The sequence below is a fragment of the Mustelus asterias genome, chromosome 2, assembly GCF_964213995.1.
Source record: "Mustelus asterias chromosome 2, sMusAst1.hap1.1, whole genome shotgun sequence".
NCBI classification, from domain to species: Eukaryota; Metazoa; Chordata; class Chondrichthyes; order Carcharhiniformes; family Triakidae; genus Mustelus; species Mustelus asterias.
The window spans coordinates 16,801,528-16,820,007 of NC_135802.1; the positions used below are offsets into that span (position 1 = coordinate 16,801,528).

At 43.6% G+C, this 18,480-nt stretch overlaps 1 protein-coding gene across 29 annotated transcripts in view; it reads right to left on the minus strand.

The window, feature by feature from the left end:
* obscnb (obscurin, cytoskeletal calmodulin and titin-interacting RhoGEF b) overlaps positions 1–18,480 on the minus strand; it is a 614,792-nt gene that overhangs the window by 525,587 nt on the left and 70,725 nt on the right. For 28 of the 29 annotated variants that reach the window (XM_078231777.1, XM_078231827.1, XM_078231750.1 and 25 more), the window contains exons 11-15: positions 16,659–16,934; positions 12,174–12,449; positions 5,007–5,282; positions 956–1,231; positions 144–410 (exon numbers count right to left, since the gene is read on the minus strand). In XM_078231777.1, coding sequence (XP_078087903.1) covers positions 144–410; positions 956–1,231; positions 5,007–5,282; positions 12,174–12,449; positions 16,659–16,934 — 1,371 coding nt within the window. The remainder of the gene's footprint in view (positions 1–143; positions 411–955; positions 1,232–5,006; positions 5,283–12,173; positions 12,450–16,658; positions 16,935–18,480) is intronic. The other variant, XM_078231785.1, reaches the window with a different exon arrangement.

The following is an 18,480-nucleotide window of genomic DNA, read 5'->3' on the forward strand; positions in this document are numbered from 1 at the left end:
TTAATTGTAATGATTATCTATAAAATCAGAACCTTAACTACTAAAGCTCAGGGGGATGGCAAGCTCAGCTTACTCTTAGGAAAATGTTCGACTATGATAAAACTTGCTTATTGAAGTGGATTGAAAATTTAACAAGGCGTTACCCTTGGTGGTCAATTTAGCAGTTGTAACATCATCCTTTGATTCACACAGGTATTCTCCTTCATCCTCAGCGGTTACTTCACAAATGGTTAAACTTCGTTTCTGTCCATCAGCCCGTATTTTTAGCCTTCGGCTTGGTTTGATTTCTGTTCCGTTTTGTCGCCACAAGACATCGCCCTTTGCTTGATTTAATTCACATGTAAACACAACCGTATCACTGCACAGCGCATTCACATTTTCCAGCTTCTTTGTAAACAAGATAGGTAACTCTGTGAGAAAAAACATAATTTCAGTGAACACCTGTTTTTCCTAAAACAGTCTTAAGCCAATCAATGTTTTCATAAAACAAACTGCCTACCAACGAATATTCACTCATATAAGGGCTGTTTCTGTCCTCAAGGTTACTATTACTTACAATATTACAAGCATTTGTTCTCTTAACTTCTACTGCAAGGAGACAAAAATGTTTTTTTCATTCTTTCGTGGGACATGGGCATCGCTGGCTGGCCAGCATTTATTGCCCATCCCTAGTTGCCCTTGGAGGGCAGTTGAGAGTCAACCACATTGCTGTGGCTCACATAAGGCTAGACCAGGTAAGGATGGCAGATTACCTTTCTTAAAGGACATTAGTGAACCAGATCGGTTTTTCTGACAATTGACAATGTTTCATGGTCATCAGTAGATTCTTAATTCCAGAGAAGGGGAACACAGCAGGATTGGATTTTCACATTGACAACATTTATCAAAATGTTGAGACAAACATTGAAATTATCAAAGGGACAACAAATGCTGGGAATCTTCGACAGTTACTAACCTGTAACCTGAATGCTGAAGGTCAGTTTCTCTCCAGCTGCTTCACATATGTATTCACCTCTATCTTTCGACTCCACATTCTGAATGATAAGCTTTCGAATTTTACCATCAGATTCAAGTTTCATCTTTTTACTCCGACTGAGCAGTTTTCCATCTTTGAACCATTTGACCTCTGTTTTAGACTGTGACACTTCACAGCTGAGAGTTGCATTTTCTGATTGTCGAACCTTCACCACCTTTTGAACTGAATCTTTATTGGCAAAAGCTGTTTCAAGTTCTGCAATAAGGAAAGTTTAATTGGCACACCGGAGAGAAAGTGTTAAAGATAAATCTAATCAGTGATGCCAACTCAAAGTTAGCAAAGGTCTAACAAGAGATACCAATTCCAAATTTTGTAAAACAAATCTGCTACATTTTTAATCTCTACATTTCCCCAGAATTCATCTCAGTTCTTGTCAGGAGACCCAAACAGCCACCACTCTCTTTCCATCAGAAACACTGCAATCAGTTTCAGAACATCTCCCACCTCCATTCCTAAATTATTGCATCTGCTGCTGAAATCCTCATTTATGTCCTCATAAAATACACACTTTATTACACAAATGCTCTACTTATAAACCTCTCACTCTCACCAAAAACTGCAGCTCATCCATAAATCTTCCATTCTTTACCTAACACTCATCAAATCGTGTTATTACAGCTCTGTCTTCGTTAGTCTACATGGTCTATATTGGTCCTCAATAGATAAATTTAAAGCTATTGGGGGAAGTCGTTCCAAAAAATTTTGAAGTGCCATTAAAGTCTGAAAACAGGAGTATTCCACACTTTTCTTTGGACAGGTTTGGCATTGCAATCCTCCCAAACTCTGTCGGGGAGGGGAGGAGCTTAAGTAAGCCAGGGAAGCTGATTGCAGAGCACTCAGGTGCCATTGTGCAGGGCACCCCAATCAATGTGTGAACTGGGAGACCTCCTCCCCACCTCACAGACATCAGATCCCCACCCCCCCATCATCGGCGGCATAGCCAGCACCCACACCAACAGGAGTCACCAGCACCAGGGCATCAGGTCCCGCTCGATGAGTCCCTTGACAGATCCCCAACATGCCGCCTCCCTTCCCGCCCCCGTCATGACCCCTTCCAGGCCCGCCCCTGCAAGCCCCCCCCGCTTTGTAAACCCACTCTCTTTGTATAGCTCTGCTCCTTTCACAGTCCCCCTTGCATACCCACACCATACCCCACCCCCTCACTCATGCCCCACCCCCACTCAGGTCCTACCCCTTTGGCACTGCGCGGCTCACTTACGGTGCCCAACCGGGCACTGCCAGGGTGCCAGGTGGACTACCAGGCTGGCACTGCCCAATGGGCACTGTCTGGCTATGCCCCCTACCACTCGGGAGCTTCAATGGCCTCCAATCCTTCCGGCGTAGCCCTGGCGCCTGGTCTCTACTGGTGGAGATCAGTAGTGATTAAGATTCCAGGAGGCTGGAAGATGCCATGCAGGAGCAGGTAAGTAGTTTTAATTCTCGCTAATCAGCTTCATGCCCAAAGATCTCGGCTGCAGTAGGTTGGCAAACCGATTCACATCTTATCCTCGCCCGCGATCTTCCCAGCTCGTTACACTGATCGACCGGCGTGGCAAGCCACTAAGATCGTGCCCTTGTCTTTGTTTTTAAATTCCTCCATAGTTTCACCCATACATTAGTGTAACCACCTCCAACATTTCCTAAATTCTGCTTCTCCAATCCAGCCCTCCCTTGTTTAAACTCACATCAATGGTCAAGTCTTCAGTCATCTTGATCCACTTTCCAAAATTTCCTCTTAAAATTCCTCCACTTTTCCACCTCTCTTGCTTCCTTTAACTCCTTCTTTAAAACCTATCTCCATTGTCCAAGCCTTTATTCACATCCTGTAATTGTCCACTGCTTGCCTTTGAATTTGTACTTTATCACCCTTTGTGACATTCCTCTGCATTAAACCTTGTTTTCAAAGCAAAGTAAGAGCAGATGCACAGAGAGATATGGGGAGAGATCGCCAGACAGTACGGCAGAGTGCTTTGCTGAGCAAAAGGAGTGAGGAGCAAGGAATGCAGGATGATCTGCACATGGCATGTTGAAATCACAGAGACTCAATGACTGGTTACTCACATTTGGAAACAAATGGACTTACTAGTGATAGACAGCATGGTTTTGTGAAGGGGAGGTCGTGCCTCACTAACTTGATCGAGTTTTTTGAGGAAATGACGAGGATGATAGATGACAGAAAAGCAGTGGATGTCATATACATGGGCTTCGGTAAAGCTTTTGACAAGGTACCTCATGGTAGACTGGTACGAAAGGTGAAGTCACACGGGATCAGAGGAGAGCTGGCAACATAGATATAGAACGGGCTTGGCCATGGAAGACAGAGGATAGCAGTAGAGGGGTGCTTTTCTGAATGGAAGGCTGTGACTAGCGGTGTTCCACAGGGATCAGTTCTGGGACCTTTGTTGTTCGTGGTATATATAAATGATTTGGAGGAAAATGTAGCTGGTTTGATTAGTAAGTTCGCAGAAGACACAAAAATTGGTGGAGTTGCACATAGTGAAGTGGATTGTCAGAGGATACAGCACTGGTTAGAGACTTGGGCGGAGAAATGGCAGATGGAGTTTAATCCGAACAAATGTGAGGTAATGCATTTAGGAAGGTTCAATGCATGTAAGAATTATACAGTAAATGGTAGATCCCTTAGGAATATTGACAGGCAGAGAGATCTGGGTGTACATGTCCACCGATCACTGAAAGTGGCAACGCAGGTGGATAAGGTAGTCAAGAAGGCGTACAGCATGCTTGCCTTCATCGGTCGGGGCATTGGGTATAAAAATTGGCAGGTCATGCTGCAGCTGTACAGGACCTTAGTTTGGCCTCATTTGGAATATTGTGTAGAATTCTGGTCGTCACACTACCAGAAGGATGTGGATGCTTTGGAGAGGGTGCAGAAGAGGTTTACCAGGATGTTGCTTGGTCTGAAGGGTATTAGCTGAGGTGAGGTTGGATAAATTTGGTTTGTTCTCTCTGGAACGATGGAGGTTGAGGGGCGACCTGACAGAGGTTTACAAGATTAAGAGTGGCATGGACAGAGTGGATAGTAAGGTGCTCTTTCCTAGGGGAGAAAAGTCAAGTACTAGGGGACATTGGTTCAAGGTGCGTGGGAAAACGTTTAGAGGAGATGTGCGAGGCAAGTTGTTTTACACAGAGAGTGGTGAATGTCTGGAACGCGCTGCCCGGGGAGGTGGTGGGAGCAGGTATGATAGCAGCATTTAAGGAGCATCTAGACATGTAAGCCTACTTGTAACACTAATAAATAAAGAAATAGAACAAAGAACAGTACAGCACAGGAACAGGCCACTCGGCCCTCCAAACCTGCGCCAATCATGTTGCCTGCCTAAACTAAAACTTACGGAGTCCGTATCCTTCCATTCCCATCCTATTCATGTATTCAGAAATTTCTGTTAATCTCTTACTTAAATGTGAATCCTCTTATTTTTAAATTGTTCTCCCTATTTCTACATTCCCCCACAAGAGGAAACATCCTCTCAGATTATAACATTCTAATAATTAGTCCTATGTTATACTTATGTTGTAGCAAAGCTAGTTAAGGGAAATCTGTTATCTGGAGGCAGTCTGTCCATGGGAAATATGTACTGAACAGAATGGTTGAATTGTAAGTGCTCTTTTTGATGGTCATTATGTTCATTTCAAATGAGATAGGAACAATACTAGGCCAGAGAAATATGTTCGTGTCAGTTAGCATTAGACTAATGAAAATAATAAGGGAATGCAAGCAGGGCAAAAAACTTCATTTCCAAATGGTGACTGGTCTTTCTCACTTAAACAAGTTTTCCATCATTCATATGGCAAGGGTACAACAGTGGGAACATGAGAAGTTCCAAAGAATTCCAAACATTTGTTAGAAAAATGCAATGCAAGAGGTAATTACCTCTGTAAATACCTCCAACAAACAAAAAAAACGAAAACCAGACAGTAATCCCATGAGCAATGATTAATGATTACTAACCTGTAACCTCAATATGGAAAATCAATTTCTCTCCAGCTGCTTCGCAGATATAATTGCCTCCATCCTTTAACTCTGCATTCCGAATAACAAGTCTTCGAATTCTACCATCAGATTCAGGATTAATCTTCTGACTGGGACTGAGAACTTTTCCACCTTTGGACCATTTGACCTCAGTTTTAAGATCGGACACTTCACAGCTGAGAATAGCATTTTCTGTTGCTCGAACCTTGACTTCATTCTGAATGGATTCTTTATTGGCAAACACTGGCTTTGGTTCTGCAAACAAAAGTTTCCACTAATAACAAAATCAAGAATTTTTAAGAATAGGAAGACGTTGTTAGGCTTAATAAGACCACCCCTTTTGGTGCTGTTAATCCTACCGAGCCACCTTCTTTTCGAACCTGTCTATCTTCTATCAACATATCTATGCTTCCTCATAGAGTCATAGAGGTATACTGCACAGAAAATGGCCTCTCGGCCCATCATGTCTGCGCCATTCAAAGACAAACCACTCAGTTATTCTAATCCCATTTTCCAGCACTTGGTCCATAGCCACAAGTGCACATTTAAATCCTTCTTAAATGTTATGAGGATCTCTGCCTCCAATACCCTTTCAGGAAGTGAGTTTCAGACTCCTACCAACGTCTAGGTGAAAAAGAATTTCCTCACATCCCCTCCAAACCTCCTGCCCCTTACCTTAAATCTACGCCCCCTGGTCATTGATCCCTCCACAAGGGGAAAGGCTTCTTTCTGTCTATCTATGCCGCTCATAATTTTATACATCTCAATCGTGTCCCCCTTCAGTCTCCTCTGCTTCGAGGAAAGCAACCCCAGTCCATACAATCTCTCCTTATAACTAAAACTCTCGAGCCCAAGCAACATCATGATAAATCTCCTCTGCATCCTTCCCAGTGCTCTGACATCTCTCTTATAATGAGGATTTCAGAAGTGCACACAATACTCTAGCTGTGGCCTAACCAACATTCCCAGCATAACCTCCCTGTTCTTAAACTCCATGCCTTGGCTAATAAAGGCAAATATATCATATGCCTTCTTAACCACTTTATCCACCTGTCCTGCTATCTTAAGGGACCAGTGGTCCTTGGTGCTTCCCAGGGTCCTGACATTCATCATGTATTCCCTTGCCTTGTTTGTCCTGCCTAAGTGTATCAGCTTACACTTATCCGATTAAATTGCATTTGCCACTGATCAGCCCATCAGATCAGCCCATCCAGATCCTCCTGTAATGTAAGTTTAGCCTCCTCACTATTTACCACCCTACCAATTTTCATATCATCCGCAAACTTACTGATCAATCCCCTGGTTTTCTTGCCTGAACCAACGCTGTGCATTTTTGGAAAGCAGCATACAGGAAATAATCCCCTTATTAGCTCTGGGTCCTACCATAACAATGGTGCCACAGAATGTGAGTTCCTACTGTCCCTATGTTGCTCCCACCACAATATGACAAGGCTCTTCACAACCAAATAATTCTGAAGTGTAACCACATGTAACTTAAGAAAATGTACACAGCACACATTAAAATTCTACAAAAGCAGTGAGGTAAACTAACCAATAATCTATTTCAGTGATGATGCTTAAAATATAAATAACGGCCAAAATACAAAAAGAACCTCCTAGCTTTTCTTTGAATTGTATCACATGATCTTTTATAGCCATCTGAGAAAGCAGACAGGGATTGGAATTCTCTCGTGCTCTCGCTGATGGGATAAATGACCAGTGGATGTCGGGGAGGGGAAGGGGGTGAAGGCCAAAACATCAGTTTCACACCAGAGTGAATTTACAGTGGGATTTTCCGATGCTACCGCCATGGTGGATTAGGAATCTCACTGGAGGCCAGAGTGAAACCAATTTGCATCCCAATGATAGTATGCTGATGTAGACCCAACCCAAACTTGCCCCCATGTCCGATTCTCCGCGACACCAACGGGAAAACCACAGAATCCCATAGAACCATAGAATCCTTACAGATCAGAAGGAGGCTATTTAGCCCATCAAATCTGTACCAACTCTCCGAAAGAGCATCTTACCCAGGCACCACCAGGCCCCCACCTGCTGGCCTAACCCCGTAATCCCCTGCATTTGCTATGGCTAATCCACCTAACCTATACATCTTTGGACACTAAGGGCAATTTAGCTTGGCCAATCCACTGAACATGTCTTGACCAGCTTGACATGCAGAAGCCAGGACCTACCTGAAGAAGGCCTGAAGCTGCTTTTGGAGTTCAGGATGGATGCCACCAGGAACCCTGGCCCCTGGAGCCTCAGTATGTTCCTGGAGGAGCATCTTGTTTATTCAATGGAGGGTCAGTTATGTTGAGTGCATTTTAAATATGATGGGAGGATGTGTGCCATCAAGCCTGCCCTGCAAAATCCCCAAATGCATAATTAACTATGCCAGGAATGGAAGATATGCCTCTGCAGTGGGAAACATAACTGGTCCCTGCCGCTACCACAAGATTATGGGCTGAATTCCCCCCTCCTACCCGTGACAGCTTTAGTGGCAGAAGTGAAGAAACTAGCAGGAGCCAAAAAGTAGGAAACATGCCAGTGTAGAATCACACTGCAATTCTCCCAAAGGCAGATGAATGGTGTGTCAGTCTTCCCACTAGCTAGTGGCATGAATGCCATTGACATTTCATGAAGGCTCATTAAAAAAAACTGCCCATTGACATTCTGTCAGGCCTTTTAATCTTGTGTCACACCAGCGGGAAATTAAAACCCAATTCTTAAAGAGTGGCGTGCACAAGATAGTCCTCAATTCGCAAGAAACTTCAAACTGAATGCAACAACTTTCTGCAATAGTGCTGTGCTGCTACTGATGCACTGTTCACCACTCTGCCAGGGAAGACCAGTTCCTGCCTCCATCTCCATGCTGAACTGGTCCTCATGCACAGCACTGTGCTGCTGGACCCCAGACCCGCCTGTGTCACCATCTTGGATCAGTACTGTGTCTGGGGTTGGGTAGTTGGGTTTCTCCTTGGTGCCACACACCACAGTCTATGTAGACAGCACTGTACTGCGGGACCCATGCAGCCACAGCAACAAAGATCCAAAGCTGCAAAAATGCTCATTCACTAGTTTAGACAAAACACAATTCATTTATTTACAAGTTAAAACTATCCAGAGGCTTGCAGCCTTGTGGCTGCAATCAGCACCTGAGATGCTAGTTCAAAGTCCACATTTACCAGGGTGATCCCCCACCCTGCTCCCCGTTTAGTAAGAAGTCTAACAACACCAGGTTAAAGTCCAACAGGTTTATTTAGACTTTAACCTGGTGTTGTTAGACTTCTTACTGTGTTTACCCCAGTCCAACGCCGGCATCTCCACATCCTGTTTAGTTGCCCAGGGCACATGACCCTTGCTCTGCAGATTGATTCTTAAAAGGACAATCACCTCCCCCTCCCTCCCCCCTCAGTTCCTTTATACAAATGTGAATACTCACTTTAGAGTCCCAGATAATTAAACATTTAGTACACGAATTTGGTCAATTATAAATTAAGTCTTTCAGGGAATTTCCAAATCTCAGTGTTGGCATCAATGCATGGCCAACACACATAACTTCTAGTGAGCATCTTCATCTTTGAGATACCCGAATGAGCATTGGGTAATTCCATTAGAAGTGGTTCCCTGCCTGATATAGAGATGAATATTCTTGCTCCCCAGAGAATAATGCCATCCTGGTAACTCAATTCATCCTTGTAGGTAACAAGTGGTTTCATTTCTTCAAAAACTGGCTCATTGGCTCAGCCTGTAATATCTCGTGTTTCACTTTGGGCAGAAGTGCATCCTGACTGGTTCAATACCTGATTTGCTTCACCAAGATTGGCAACATGTCCAAAAAATTCAATGCCATGACAATTTCCTGTGGCACTGGAGCAGCTGTAACACTTTCTAGTAAAGGTAGGTGGCTTAGTGCATCTGCATTCACTATGTGTATTCCAGGTCAGTGTTTGAATATATATTCACAGGTGGACAGAATTAATGCCCGATGTTGAATTCTTGCCGATGCAATTGGCGGAATAGCCTTGTCTTCTTTAAAAAGACCCAAGAACAGTTTGTGGTCAGATAGGATGGGAAAGTGCCTCCCAGAAAAAGTACTGGTGGAATTTCTTGATAATAAAAACTATTGATAATCCTTCTTTCTCAATTTGTGAGTAGCCTTTTTCAGCCTCTGAGACAGTTCTTGAGACCTAGTCTACTGGCCTTTCAGATCCATCATTCATCTCATGAGACAACATCATACCAACGCAGTATGGAGAAGCATCGCAGGTTAACACAGTTCCTTAGGCAGGTCAAAATGTACTAACAAGTTTGAAGAATGCAGCAATTGTTTTACTCTGTTGAAGGTTTCTATTCGGGGAGTCTTCCAAGATCAACGCTGGTATTTCTTTGTGTTTTTTTAGCAGAATATGCAAGATAGCCAATAACATTGACAAGTTTGGTAAAGAAACACCCATTGTAATTTACTATTCCCAAAAGTGACTTGAGCTCAGATGTGTGTTTGGGGGCCGGTGCCTCCTTTATGGCCTTGATCTTGTCTTCCATGAGTTGTAATCCTTGTGTCTCTATACACGGTACCCCAGTTAGGTTACGTCAGTGGCTGGAAAAGTACATTTCTCCTTCTTGAGGCAAACTCCAGCCTCTTGAAATATCTTCAGTACTTCTTCTAAGTTTGCTAAGTGCTTGGCTTCTGTTGATCCAATTATGAGAACATCATCAAGGTATACCACAACTCGTGGCAGCCCCTGCACCAATGTCCTCCAGAAAATTGCACATGCTGAAGACACGCCAAAAGGCAGGTGCGCGTATTGGAATAATCATTTGTGTGTGTTTAACGTGACATAACCTTGGGAAGTGTCGTCTAATTCGAAACACAGTGGCCAGAATTCTCCGACCTTGGCTGGGATTCCCCAGTCCTGCTGCTGCGAATGTAGATTTGGCTGAGTGCCAAATTTTCTGTTGTTGCTGGCAGTGATGGCGAGGCATGCAAGACCAGATGTACAGAACTCCTTCATTAATGTACTGAAACGTCAGACGTGATTCTCTGCCCTCCCCGCAGCATCTTTCTCGCAATGGGAGGTGACGCAATATTGGCTGAGAACGGGATCTTCTCGTCCTGTCGCTGTGAATGGGATTTCCCATTGGCTCCACCCCAGGCCGACGGGAAACCGGAGACAGGTGTGCACTGTCGGTGGGGCCAGAAAATTCTGGCCGTCATCTTGTTTATGTCCACTACTCTTCAGGTGGGACTTGAACCTAAAATCAGCTGCCTGCCTCAGATACGAGAATGACCACTAAGTCAAGACTGACACATTGGCTGGGATTTTGCACCGCTCATTTATACAGGCATAAATAGCAAATTATCGCAAAATGCAAAAAAACAGGATTTCCCTGGCGAGATTGCGCAGAGCAATTCCACCCCCCATACAAGGGCTTGTGGAACTGGCAATCATTCTTCTAGCACTTCAAGAAGAGAAAATATCAAATCTGGCATCTCGGTCTCCAGAGGCAGAAGCAAAACCTTGAGGTGGAAGGGGTGACAAAGCCTGCTCCACTGCCACAGGAAAGACCCCAGAAAGCAACCACTTGGTGGCACCTTCTACGGCCTACAGATGGCACCTGACCTTCCTGGATATGAGCGACAATCAATCTCAAAAAAGACTGCCTGTCCAAGGACACACTTTTTCACCTGTGCAACCTTCTTCAGGAGGTGGCACTGCATGAACCTGGAGGGCATTCACTGCCTGTGACTTTGAAAATCACAGCTGCCCTCAGATTTTACTCCTTTCAGGGTTCCACCTTTGTTTTATCTCACAGGCCTCCTCTGCATTAAGGAGGTGATGGATACACTGTTCTCAGGGGCTCACAATTACATCAATTTCAACTGGGAGCAGGCCAGCCAACACACGAGAGCTACAATCTGCTTTTCCTGCCCAAGATGATAATTTGACAAATAATGGGAAAATTCTGCTCTTATCCTCTCCATAGAATTCCCTACAGTGTAGGTAGTGTAGAGTCTGCACCGACTCTCCGAAAGAGCATCTTACCAAGACCTGGGTAGGACCACTGGGTGGTCAGTGCAGACTCAATGGGCTGCACTGTAGGAGTCTATGATTCTTAATCCACCTAACCTGCATACCTTTGGAAACTAAGGGCAATTTAGCATGGCTAATCCACCTATCCTACACATCCTTGGAATGTGGGAGAAAACCGGGTCACTCAGAGGAAACCCACGCAAACTCCACACAGTCACTCAAGGCCAGAATCAAACCCAGGTTCCTGGCACTATGAGGCAGCAGAACTAACCACAGTGCTACCATGCTACTCGCATATGGAAAATTATTGTTCTCTTTTCACCGTAATACCACATGAACTGGACTGCAGAGCGCCCGTTTTTCACATGCAAGGCTGGTTACTAAGGCCATACACATCTGACAGAAAGTGAATTAAACTATATTTTGGATAAACAAAGGAAAATGCCTCCTTTGCCCATGCCTGAAACAACTGTTAAGCACTTTGCATATGCAAATAGCGGGGCCTAACACTTGCTCCATCCTACAATGGTTTGCCCAGAGGCAGCCAGCCATAACTTCATTCATGGAAAATTGTCCAATGGACACTGGCAAATTAAGAAGCTAAATTACTCACCTCCATGTGGATTTGGAAATCACGGATGCACCTCCCAATCCCACACTGCAGGACCCAATCATCACTATGTCAAAAACTCTAAGTACTTAGTACTAAGCAAGTTGCTGATATACATTATAGAGGCTCACAGGTCTTCATAGGAACATAGATAAACCATTCAAATCTTTAAGTCTGTTCATCTACTCAAATAGATCTGGACCAAATTATACTTCATCTCTGATGAAAGGTCATTGACCTGAAATGTTAACTGTTTCTCTCTCTGACCAGTTGGGTTTTCTAACATTTTCTGTTTTAATTTCAGATTTACATCTTTACCTCAACTCCATTTGCCTACTTTTCTTCCATATCCCTAACAAAAAATGATCAATGCCAAGGAGGTCAAGGTAAAGATAGAAAAAGGTCCTTCACATTGACAAGACTCATTAAAGTGTAGCAGATGAACACTGGAATTATTAAAGAGGCAACAAATGTTGGGAATCTTCTACAGTCACTAACCTGTAACCTGAATGTTGAAGATCAGTTTCTCTCCAGCTGCTTCACATATATATTCACCTCTATCTTTTGACTCCACATTCTGAATGATAAGCTTTCGAACTTTACCATCAGATTCAAGTTTCATCTTTTTACTCCTACTGAGTAGTTTTCCATCTCTGAACCATTTGACTTCAGTTTTGGACTGTGACACTTCACAACTGAGAGTTGCATTCTCTGAGTGGTGAACTTCCACTTCCTTCTGAACAGAATCTTTATTAGCAAATCCAGTTTCCAGTTCTGCAATCAAGAAAAATTCAGTTGAAATGTTGAGCAGAGAAGTGGCAGAAATATACCTAACCAACAAATTGAGCTCAGAAGTCGTGAAGGCTTAATATGGGATATCAATATACTTATGCATTTTATATACACAAAAATGTGAATTTAATAAGATAAACATTTCTAATCTCCAAACTGGCCCAGAATTAATCTCAACTCATTAAGAGGGCCAATCTACCACCACACCCTTCAGGTTCAGAAAACTGTCAAAAATCTCTTAATGAAGAGGAAAAAACATACTGAACACCAAGGGGGAGCAGGGAAAGGGTGAACAGATGCAGAGAAAGGTTTTGGATGAGCCATAACTTCCCCAAGTTAAATACTCGGAAAGTTAAAACTCATTGCCTCAAGTTCCCACCACTGAATTAATCAACTGACTCGAATTCTTTTTGCCTTAATGACACAACTTTTGAAAGCTTGAATGTCAATCCCCATCAGAAAGATTACTACCATATTCATGTCACCTCCCATCTCCACTCCTTTCCCGCATGCTGCTGAATCCCACATAAATGATGTTATAAAAATTCGAACTTGATTATTCCACTGCTCATCCTTACTTACAACCTTTGCATTTTCTTTGCTCCACAAACTATAATTCTACTGTTCACATTAACCCCATCCACAAATGCTTTAAATTGAAAACCCATTCTTGTGTTTAAATCTCTCTATAGTTTCATCTCCTCTACCTCTATTACATCCTCCAGCCTTACAACTGTTTCCAAACTCTATTCTCCTGACTCCAGCTTCTTATACATTTTATATATACATGAGGAACAAAACGTGGAATCATTATGGGTAGAGATGAGGAATAGTAGAGGGAGAAAGACACTAGTAGGTGTGGTATATAGGCCCCCAAATAATAATGTTGAGGTAGGGAGGGCTATAAACAAGCAGATAAGGGATGCGTGTAAAAACGGAACGGCAATAATCATGGGGGACTTCAACATGCACATTGACTGGCAGACTCAAGTCGGTAAGGGTGGAATGGAGGAAGAGTTCTTAGAATGCTGTCGGGATAGTTTCCTTGAACAGCATGTTACGGAACCGACGAGGGAACGAGCTATTTTGGATCTGGTATTGTGTAACGAGGTAGGTAGAATTAAGGATCTTATTGTGAAGGACCCTCTTGGGTCTAGTGACCACAATATGGTCGAATTTCTGATTCAGATGGAAGAGGAGAAAGTTTGGTCTCAAACCAGTGTCCTCTGTTTGAACAGAGGGAAATATGATAGGATGAGGGATGAATTGGCTAAGGTAGACTGGGAGAGCAGGCTGGCAGGTAGGATAGCTGAGGAACAGTGGAGGATTTTTAAGGAGATCCTTTTCAGTTCTCAGCAAAAATATATTCCAGCAAAAAACAAGGATTGTAAGAAAAGGGAGAACCAGCCGTGGATAACGAAGGAAATAAAGGAGAGTATTAAAATAAAAACAGCTGCGTACAGAGTGGCCAAAAATAGTGGAGAAACAAGTGATTGGGAAAAATTTAAGAAACAACAAAGAGAGACTAAGAAAGCGATAAAGAAAGGAAGGATAGACTATGAAGCTAGGCTAGCAATTAATATAAAAAATGATAGTAAAAGTTTTTATAAATATATAAAAAGAAATAGAGTGGCTAGAGTGAATGTTGGACCCTTGGAGGACGAGAGGGGGGAGTTAATAGTGGGAAATGAGGATATGGCTGAGTCTTTAAATAAGTTTTTTGTGTCGGTCTTCACGGTGGAGGACACAAATAGTTTGCCAAATATTAACGATAGAGGGTTGGCAGCAGGAGAAATACTTAATACGATTAATGTTACCAGAGAGGCAGTGCTGGGTAGACTAATGGGACTGAAGGTGGACAAGTCCCCGGGTCCGGATGGAATGCATCCCAGGGTATTGAAAGAAATGTCAGAGGTAATAGTGGATGCGTTAGTGATTATTTATCAAAACTCGTTGCATTCTGGGGTAGTGCCGGTTGATTGGAAAACGGCTAATGTTACGCCGCTGTTTAAAAAAGGAAGGAGACAAAAGGCGGGTAACTATAGGCCGGTCAGCTTAACGTCTGTAGTAGGGAAAATGCTGGAATCCATTATTAAAGAGGAGATAGCAGAGCATCTGGATAGAAATGGTTTGATCAATCAGACGCAGCATGGATTCATGAGGGGAAAGTCGTGCTTGACGAACATGTTGGATTTTTATGAAGATGTGACTAGGGCGGTTGATGGAGGAGAACCGGTGGATGCGGTGTTTTTGGATTTCCAAAAGGCGTTTGATAAGGTGCCCCATAAAAGGCTGCTGAAGAAGATTAGGGCACACGGAGTTGGGGGTAGTGTGTTAAAGTGGATTGGGGACTGGCTATCCGACAGGAAGCAGAGAGTCGGAATAAATGGGTGTTTTTCCGGTTGGAGGAAGGTAACTAGTGGCGTGCCGCAGGGATCGGTACTCGGGCCGCAACTGTTTACCATTTATATAGATGATCTGGAGGAGGGGACGGAGTGTAGGGTAACGAAGTTTGCAGACGACACAAAGATAAGTGGAAAAGTGAATCGTGTGGAGGACGGAGAAGATCTGCAGAGAGATTTGGACAGGCTGAGTGAGTGGGCGAGGATATGGCAAATGGAGTATAACGTTGAGAAGTGCGAGGTTATACACTTTGGAGGAAATAATAACAAATGGGATTACTATCTCAATGGAAACAAATTAAAACATACTACCGTGCAAAGGGACCTGGGGGTCCTTGTGCATGAGACGCAAAAGCCCAGTCTGCAGGTACAACAGGTGATCAAGAAGGCAAATGGGATGTTGGCCTATATTGCGAGGGGGATGGAATATAAAAGCAGGGATGTCTTGATGCACCTGTACAGGGCATTGGTGAGGCCGCAGCTGGAATACTGTGTGCAGTATTGGTCCCCTTATATGAGGAAGGATGTATTGGCATTGGAGGGAGTGCAGAGAAGGTTCACCAGGTTGATACCGGAGATGAGGGGTTTGGATTATGAGGAGAGGCTGAGGAGATTGGGTTTGTACTCGTTGGAGTTTAGAAGGATGAGGGGGGATCTTATGGAGACTTATAAGATAATGCGGGGGCTGGATAGGGTGGAGGCGGAGAGATTCTTTCCACTTAGTAAGGAAGTTAAAACTAGAGGACACAGCCTCAAAATAAAGGGGGGTCGGTTTAAGACAGAGTTGAGGAGGAACTTCTTCTCCCAGAGGGTGGTGAATCTCTGGAATTCTCTGCCCACTGAGGTGGTGGAGGCTACCTCGCTGAATATGTTTAAAGCGCGGATGGATGGATTCCTGAGCGGTAAGGGAATTAAGGGTTATGGGGATCAGGCGGGTAAGTGGTACTGATCCACGTCAGATCAGCCATGATCTTATTGAATGGCGGGGCAGGCTCGAGGGGCTAGATGGCCTACTCCTGCTCCTATTTCTTATGTTCTTATGTTCTTATACACCTCTTCCTTCAACCCACAATTGACAGTAATGCCTTTTGTCATCTTGGGTGGAATTCTCCTATGCCCCTGCCAGGAGGATCGCTGGCAATTGTGGGGGGAAGAGGAGTTTGGCAGAAGGCCAAACCATTGGTATCATGCCCGCATGAAATTACAGGTGTACCTTCCAATGCTGCCTGCCATGATGGATGAGGAATCCTGCTGGAGGCCAGAGTGAAACTGATTTGCATCCCACTAATGAAATGCAGATGCAAGACGGACCTGAATCTTCCCCCCCAAAGCTCTATTCTCCGCAGTGCCAGCAGGAAAACACACCAATCCAGAACATATTTGAACCAATGTGGTGTTCAAAAGTCAAGACTATTCCATCTATTCATTTCCCTTGCTTCCTTTAAGACCTTCTTTAAAACTCAACTCTTTTCCAATCCTTATATATTCCCCCCGTTTGATTGGATTGTATCTTATACATATTTCTGTGTAACCCTTTGGGACGGTTTTCTCAATTAAAGGTACTATATACATACAAACTGCTGTTTTCAAAGCAAGGTGAGAGTAACAAGGCAGAAGGATTAGGAGAAAGAGTTCCAGTAATTAGCAAAGTTATGGCAATAGTAAGAGAGAAACTCCAAAGAATTCTATATGTTAAGAAAAATGCAAGGTTGAGAGATAATTATACTTTAACAATATCTTCAGAAAACAGATTAAAGTCAACAGTAAGCCATCAACATTGATTACTAACCTGTAACTTCAACATGGAAAATCAATTTCTCTCCAGCTGCTTCACAGATATAATTACCTCTGTCCATTAACTCGGCATTCTGAATGACAAGTTTTCTAATTCTACCACCAGATTCAAGTTTAACCTTCTGATTGGGACTGAGAATTTTTCCACCTTTGGACCATTTAACCTCAGTTTTGAGTTGGGACACTTCACAGCTGAGAATAGCATTCTCTGATGCTCGAACCTTTATCTCTTTCTGAACTGATTCTTTTTTGACAAACACTGGCCCTTGTTCTGCAAACAAAAGAGTTTGACTAATAAGTAAGATCATGATTTTTCTTAAAGAATAGGAAAATGTGATTAGACCAAACAAGCGCTTCCTTTTTTAATGTTGTAAATTAATATTCCTTGCTTTTTGTCTTACACATTTAACCATTACTCTTTTCCCTTTCTCTTCATTTCTCTAACTTGCTTGAAAACTGTTAAATCCCTAACTACTTCCAGTTTTGATAGAAAGAGCATCAACCTGAGACATAGGACAAAATTTAATGACCATCCCATCTTCCCAGCAAGTACAGGAAGTAGATTCCCACACAATTAGGTGGGAAGGCACAGGGTGAAGAGCCCTTCAGCATTCTGAAAGGGCGGCACGGTGGCACACTGCTGCCTCACAGCGCTAGGGACCCAGGTTCGATTCCCGGCTTGGATCACTGTCTGTGCGGAGTTCGCAAATTCTCCCCGTGTCTGCGTGGGTTTCCTCCGGGTGCTCCGGTTTCCTCCCACAGTCCAAAGACGTGCCGGTTAGGTGGATTGGCCATGCTAAATTGCCCCTTAGTATCAGGGGGACTAGTGAGGGTAAATGCATGGAGTTATGGGGATAGGGCCTGGGTCTGATTGTGGTCAGTGTCGAATGGCCTCCTTCTGCACTGTACGATTCTATGATTCTGACTCCCCTCCGGGATGGGGAAGATTGAGATCAGCTTTCAGGCCCCAGGCCAATTAACACTCTTAAATGCCACATGAGGTCTTCCCACTGCTGTTATTCAATGCTGCTGGGGGCTTTGCCACATTGGCAGGTCACCCTTGTAAATAAAAACACTGTTAGAAAAGCTCAGCAAATATGAAGAGAGAAACAAGAATTAACATTGTAAGTCCTTCTCGGGACTCTTCTTTGGAATCCTTGCTCGGGGGGGCCTTCCTGATGAGGCATCCTGTGCCCATGAAATGCAAACCCCCCCAACTCCCTCAGTGCCAATGCCTACCATGCTGGAAGATACCCACATGCCCTCCACACTGCCTCGCCAGAGCCCTCCTTTCAACTCACATTTCTTCTGGGGCCTCCAATTGCTGCTGCTCTGAGCCGCTGCAATACCAGTAATGGCCACCACTTCCACAGGCACACCTAGAATTAAAGAGCTGCTGACCATCTCATTTCCCAGCAGCAGTTGAATGCACACTTCCTGCCTTTAAAAGCACTGGAACCTAATGGCAGATAGTTAACTTTCTGACACTTATTTAAATTCCATCAGGACTTCTCGAAATGTCTGTGGTGGGGTTGTCACCAATGCAGCCATAAATGCAGCCATAAATTCAGCCCATTAATAGCCACAGATGCTGCCTGACCTGTTCAGTGTGGTGATCAATTTCTGTTTTTAATTTTTCTCTTTCTTCTATTTTCCCTCTTTCCCAACAGGTAAAAAAGCGTTTCTTTCCCTCTTTGGATTTGCAGTTTTCAAATTTGATCATATTCTGCTGTTCAGCTACTTTGCATAATTCAAACAAATATACATGAGCTACCATATATTTTGAGCTGAATTTTTAGACCCTAATTAGACGATCA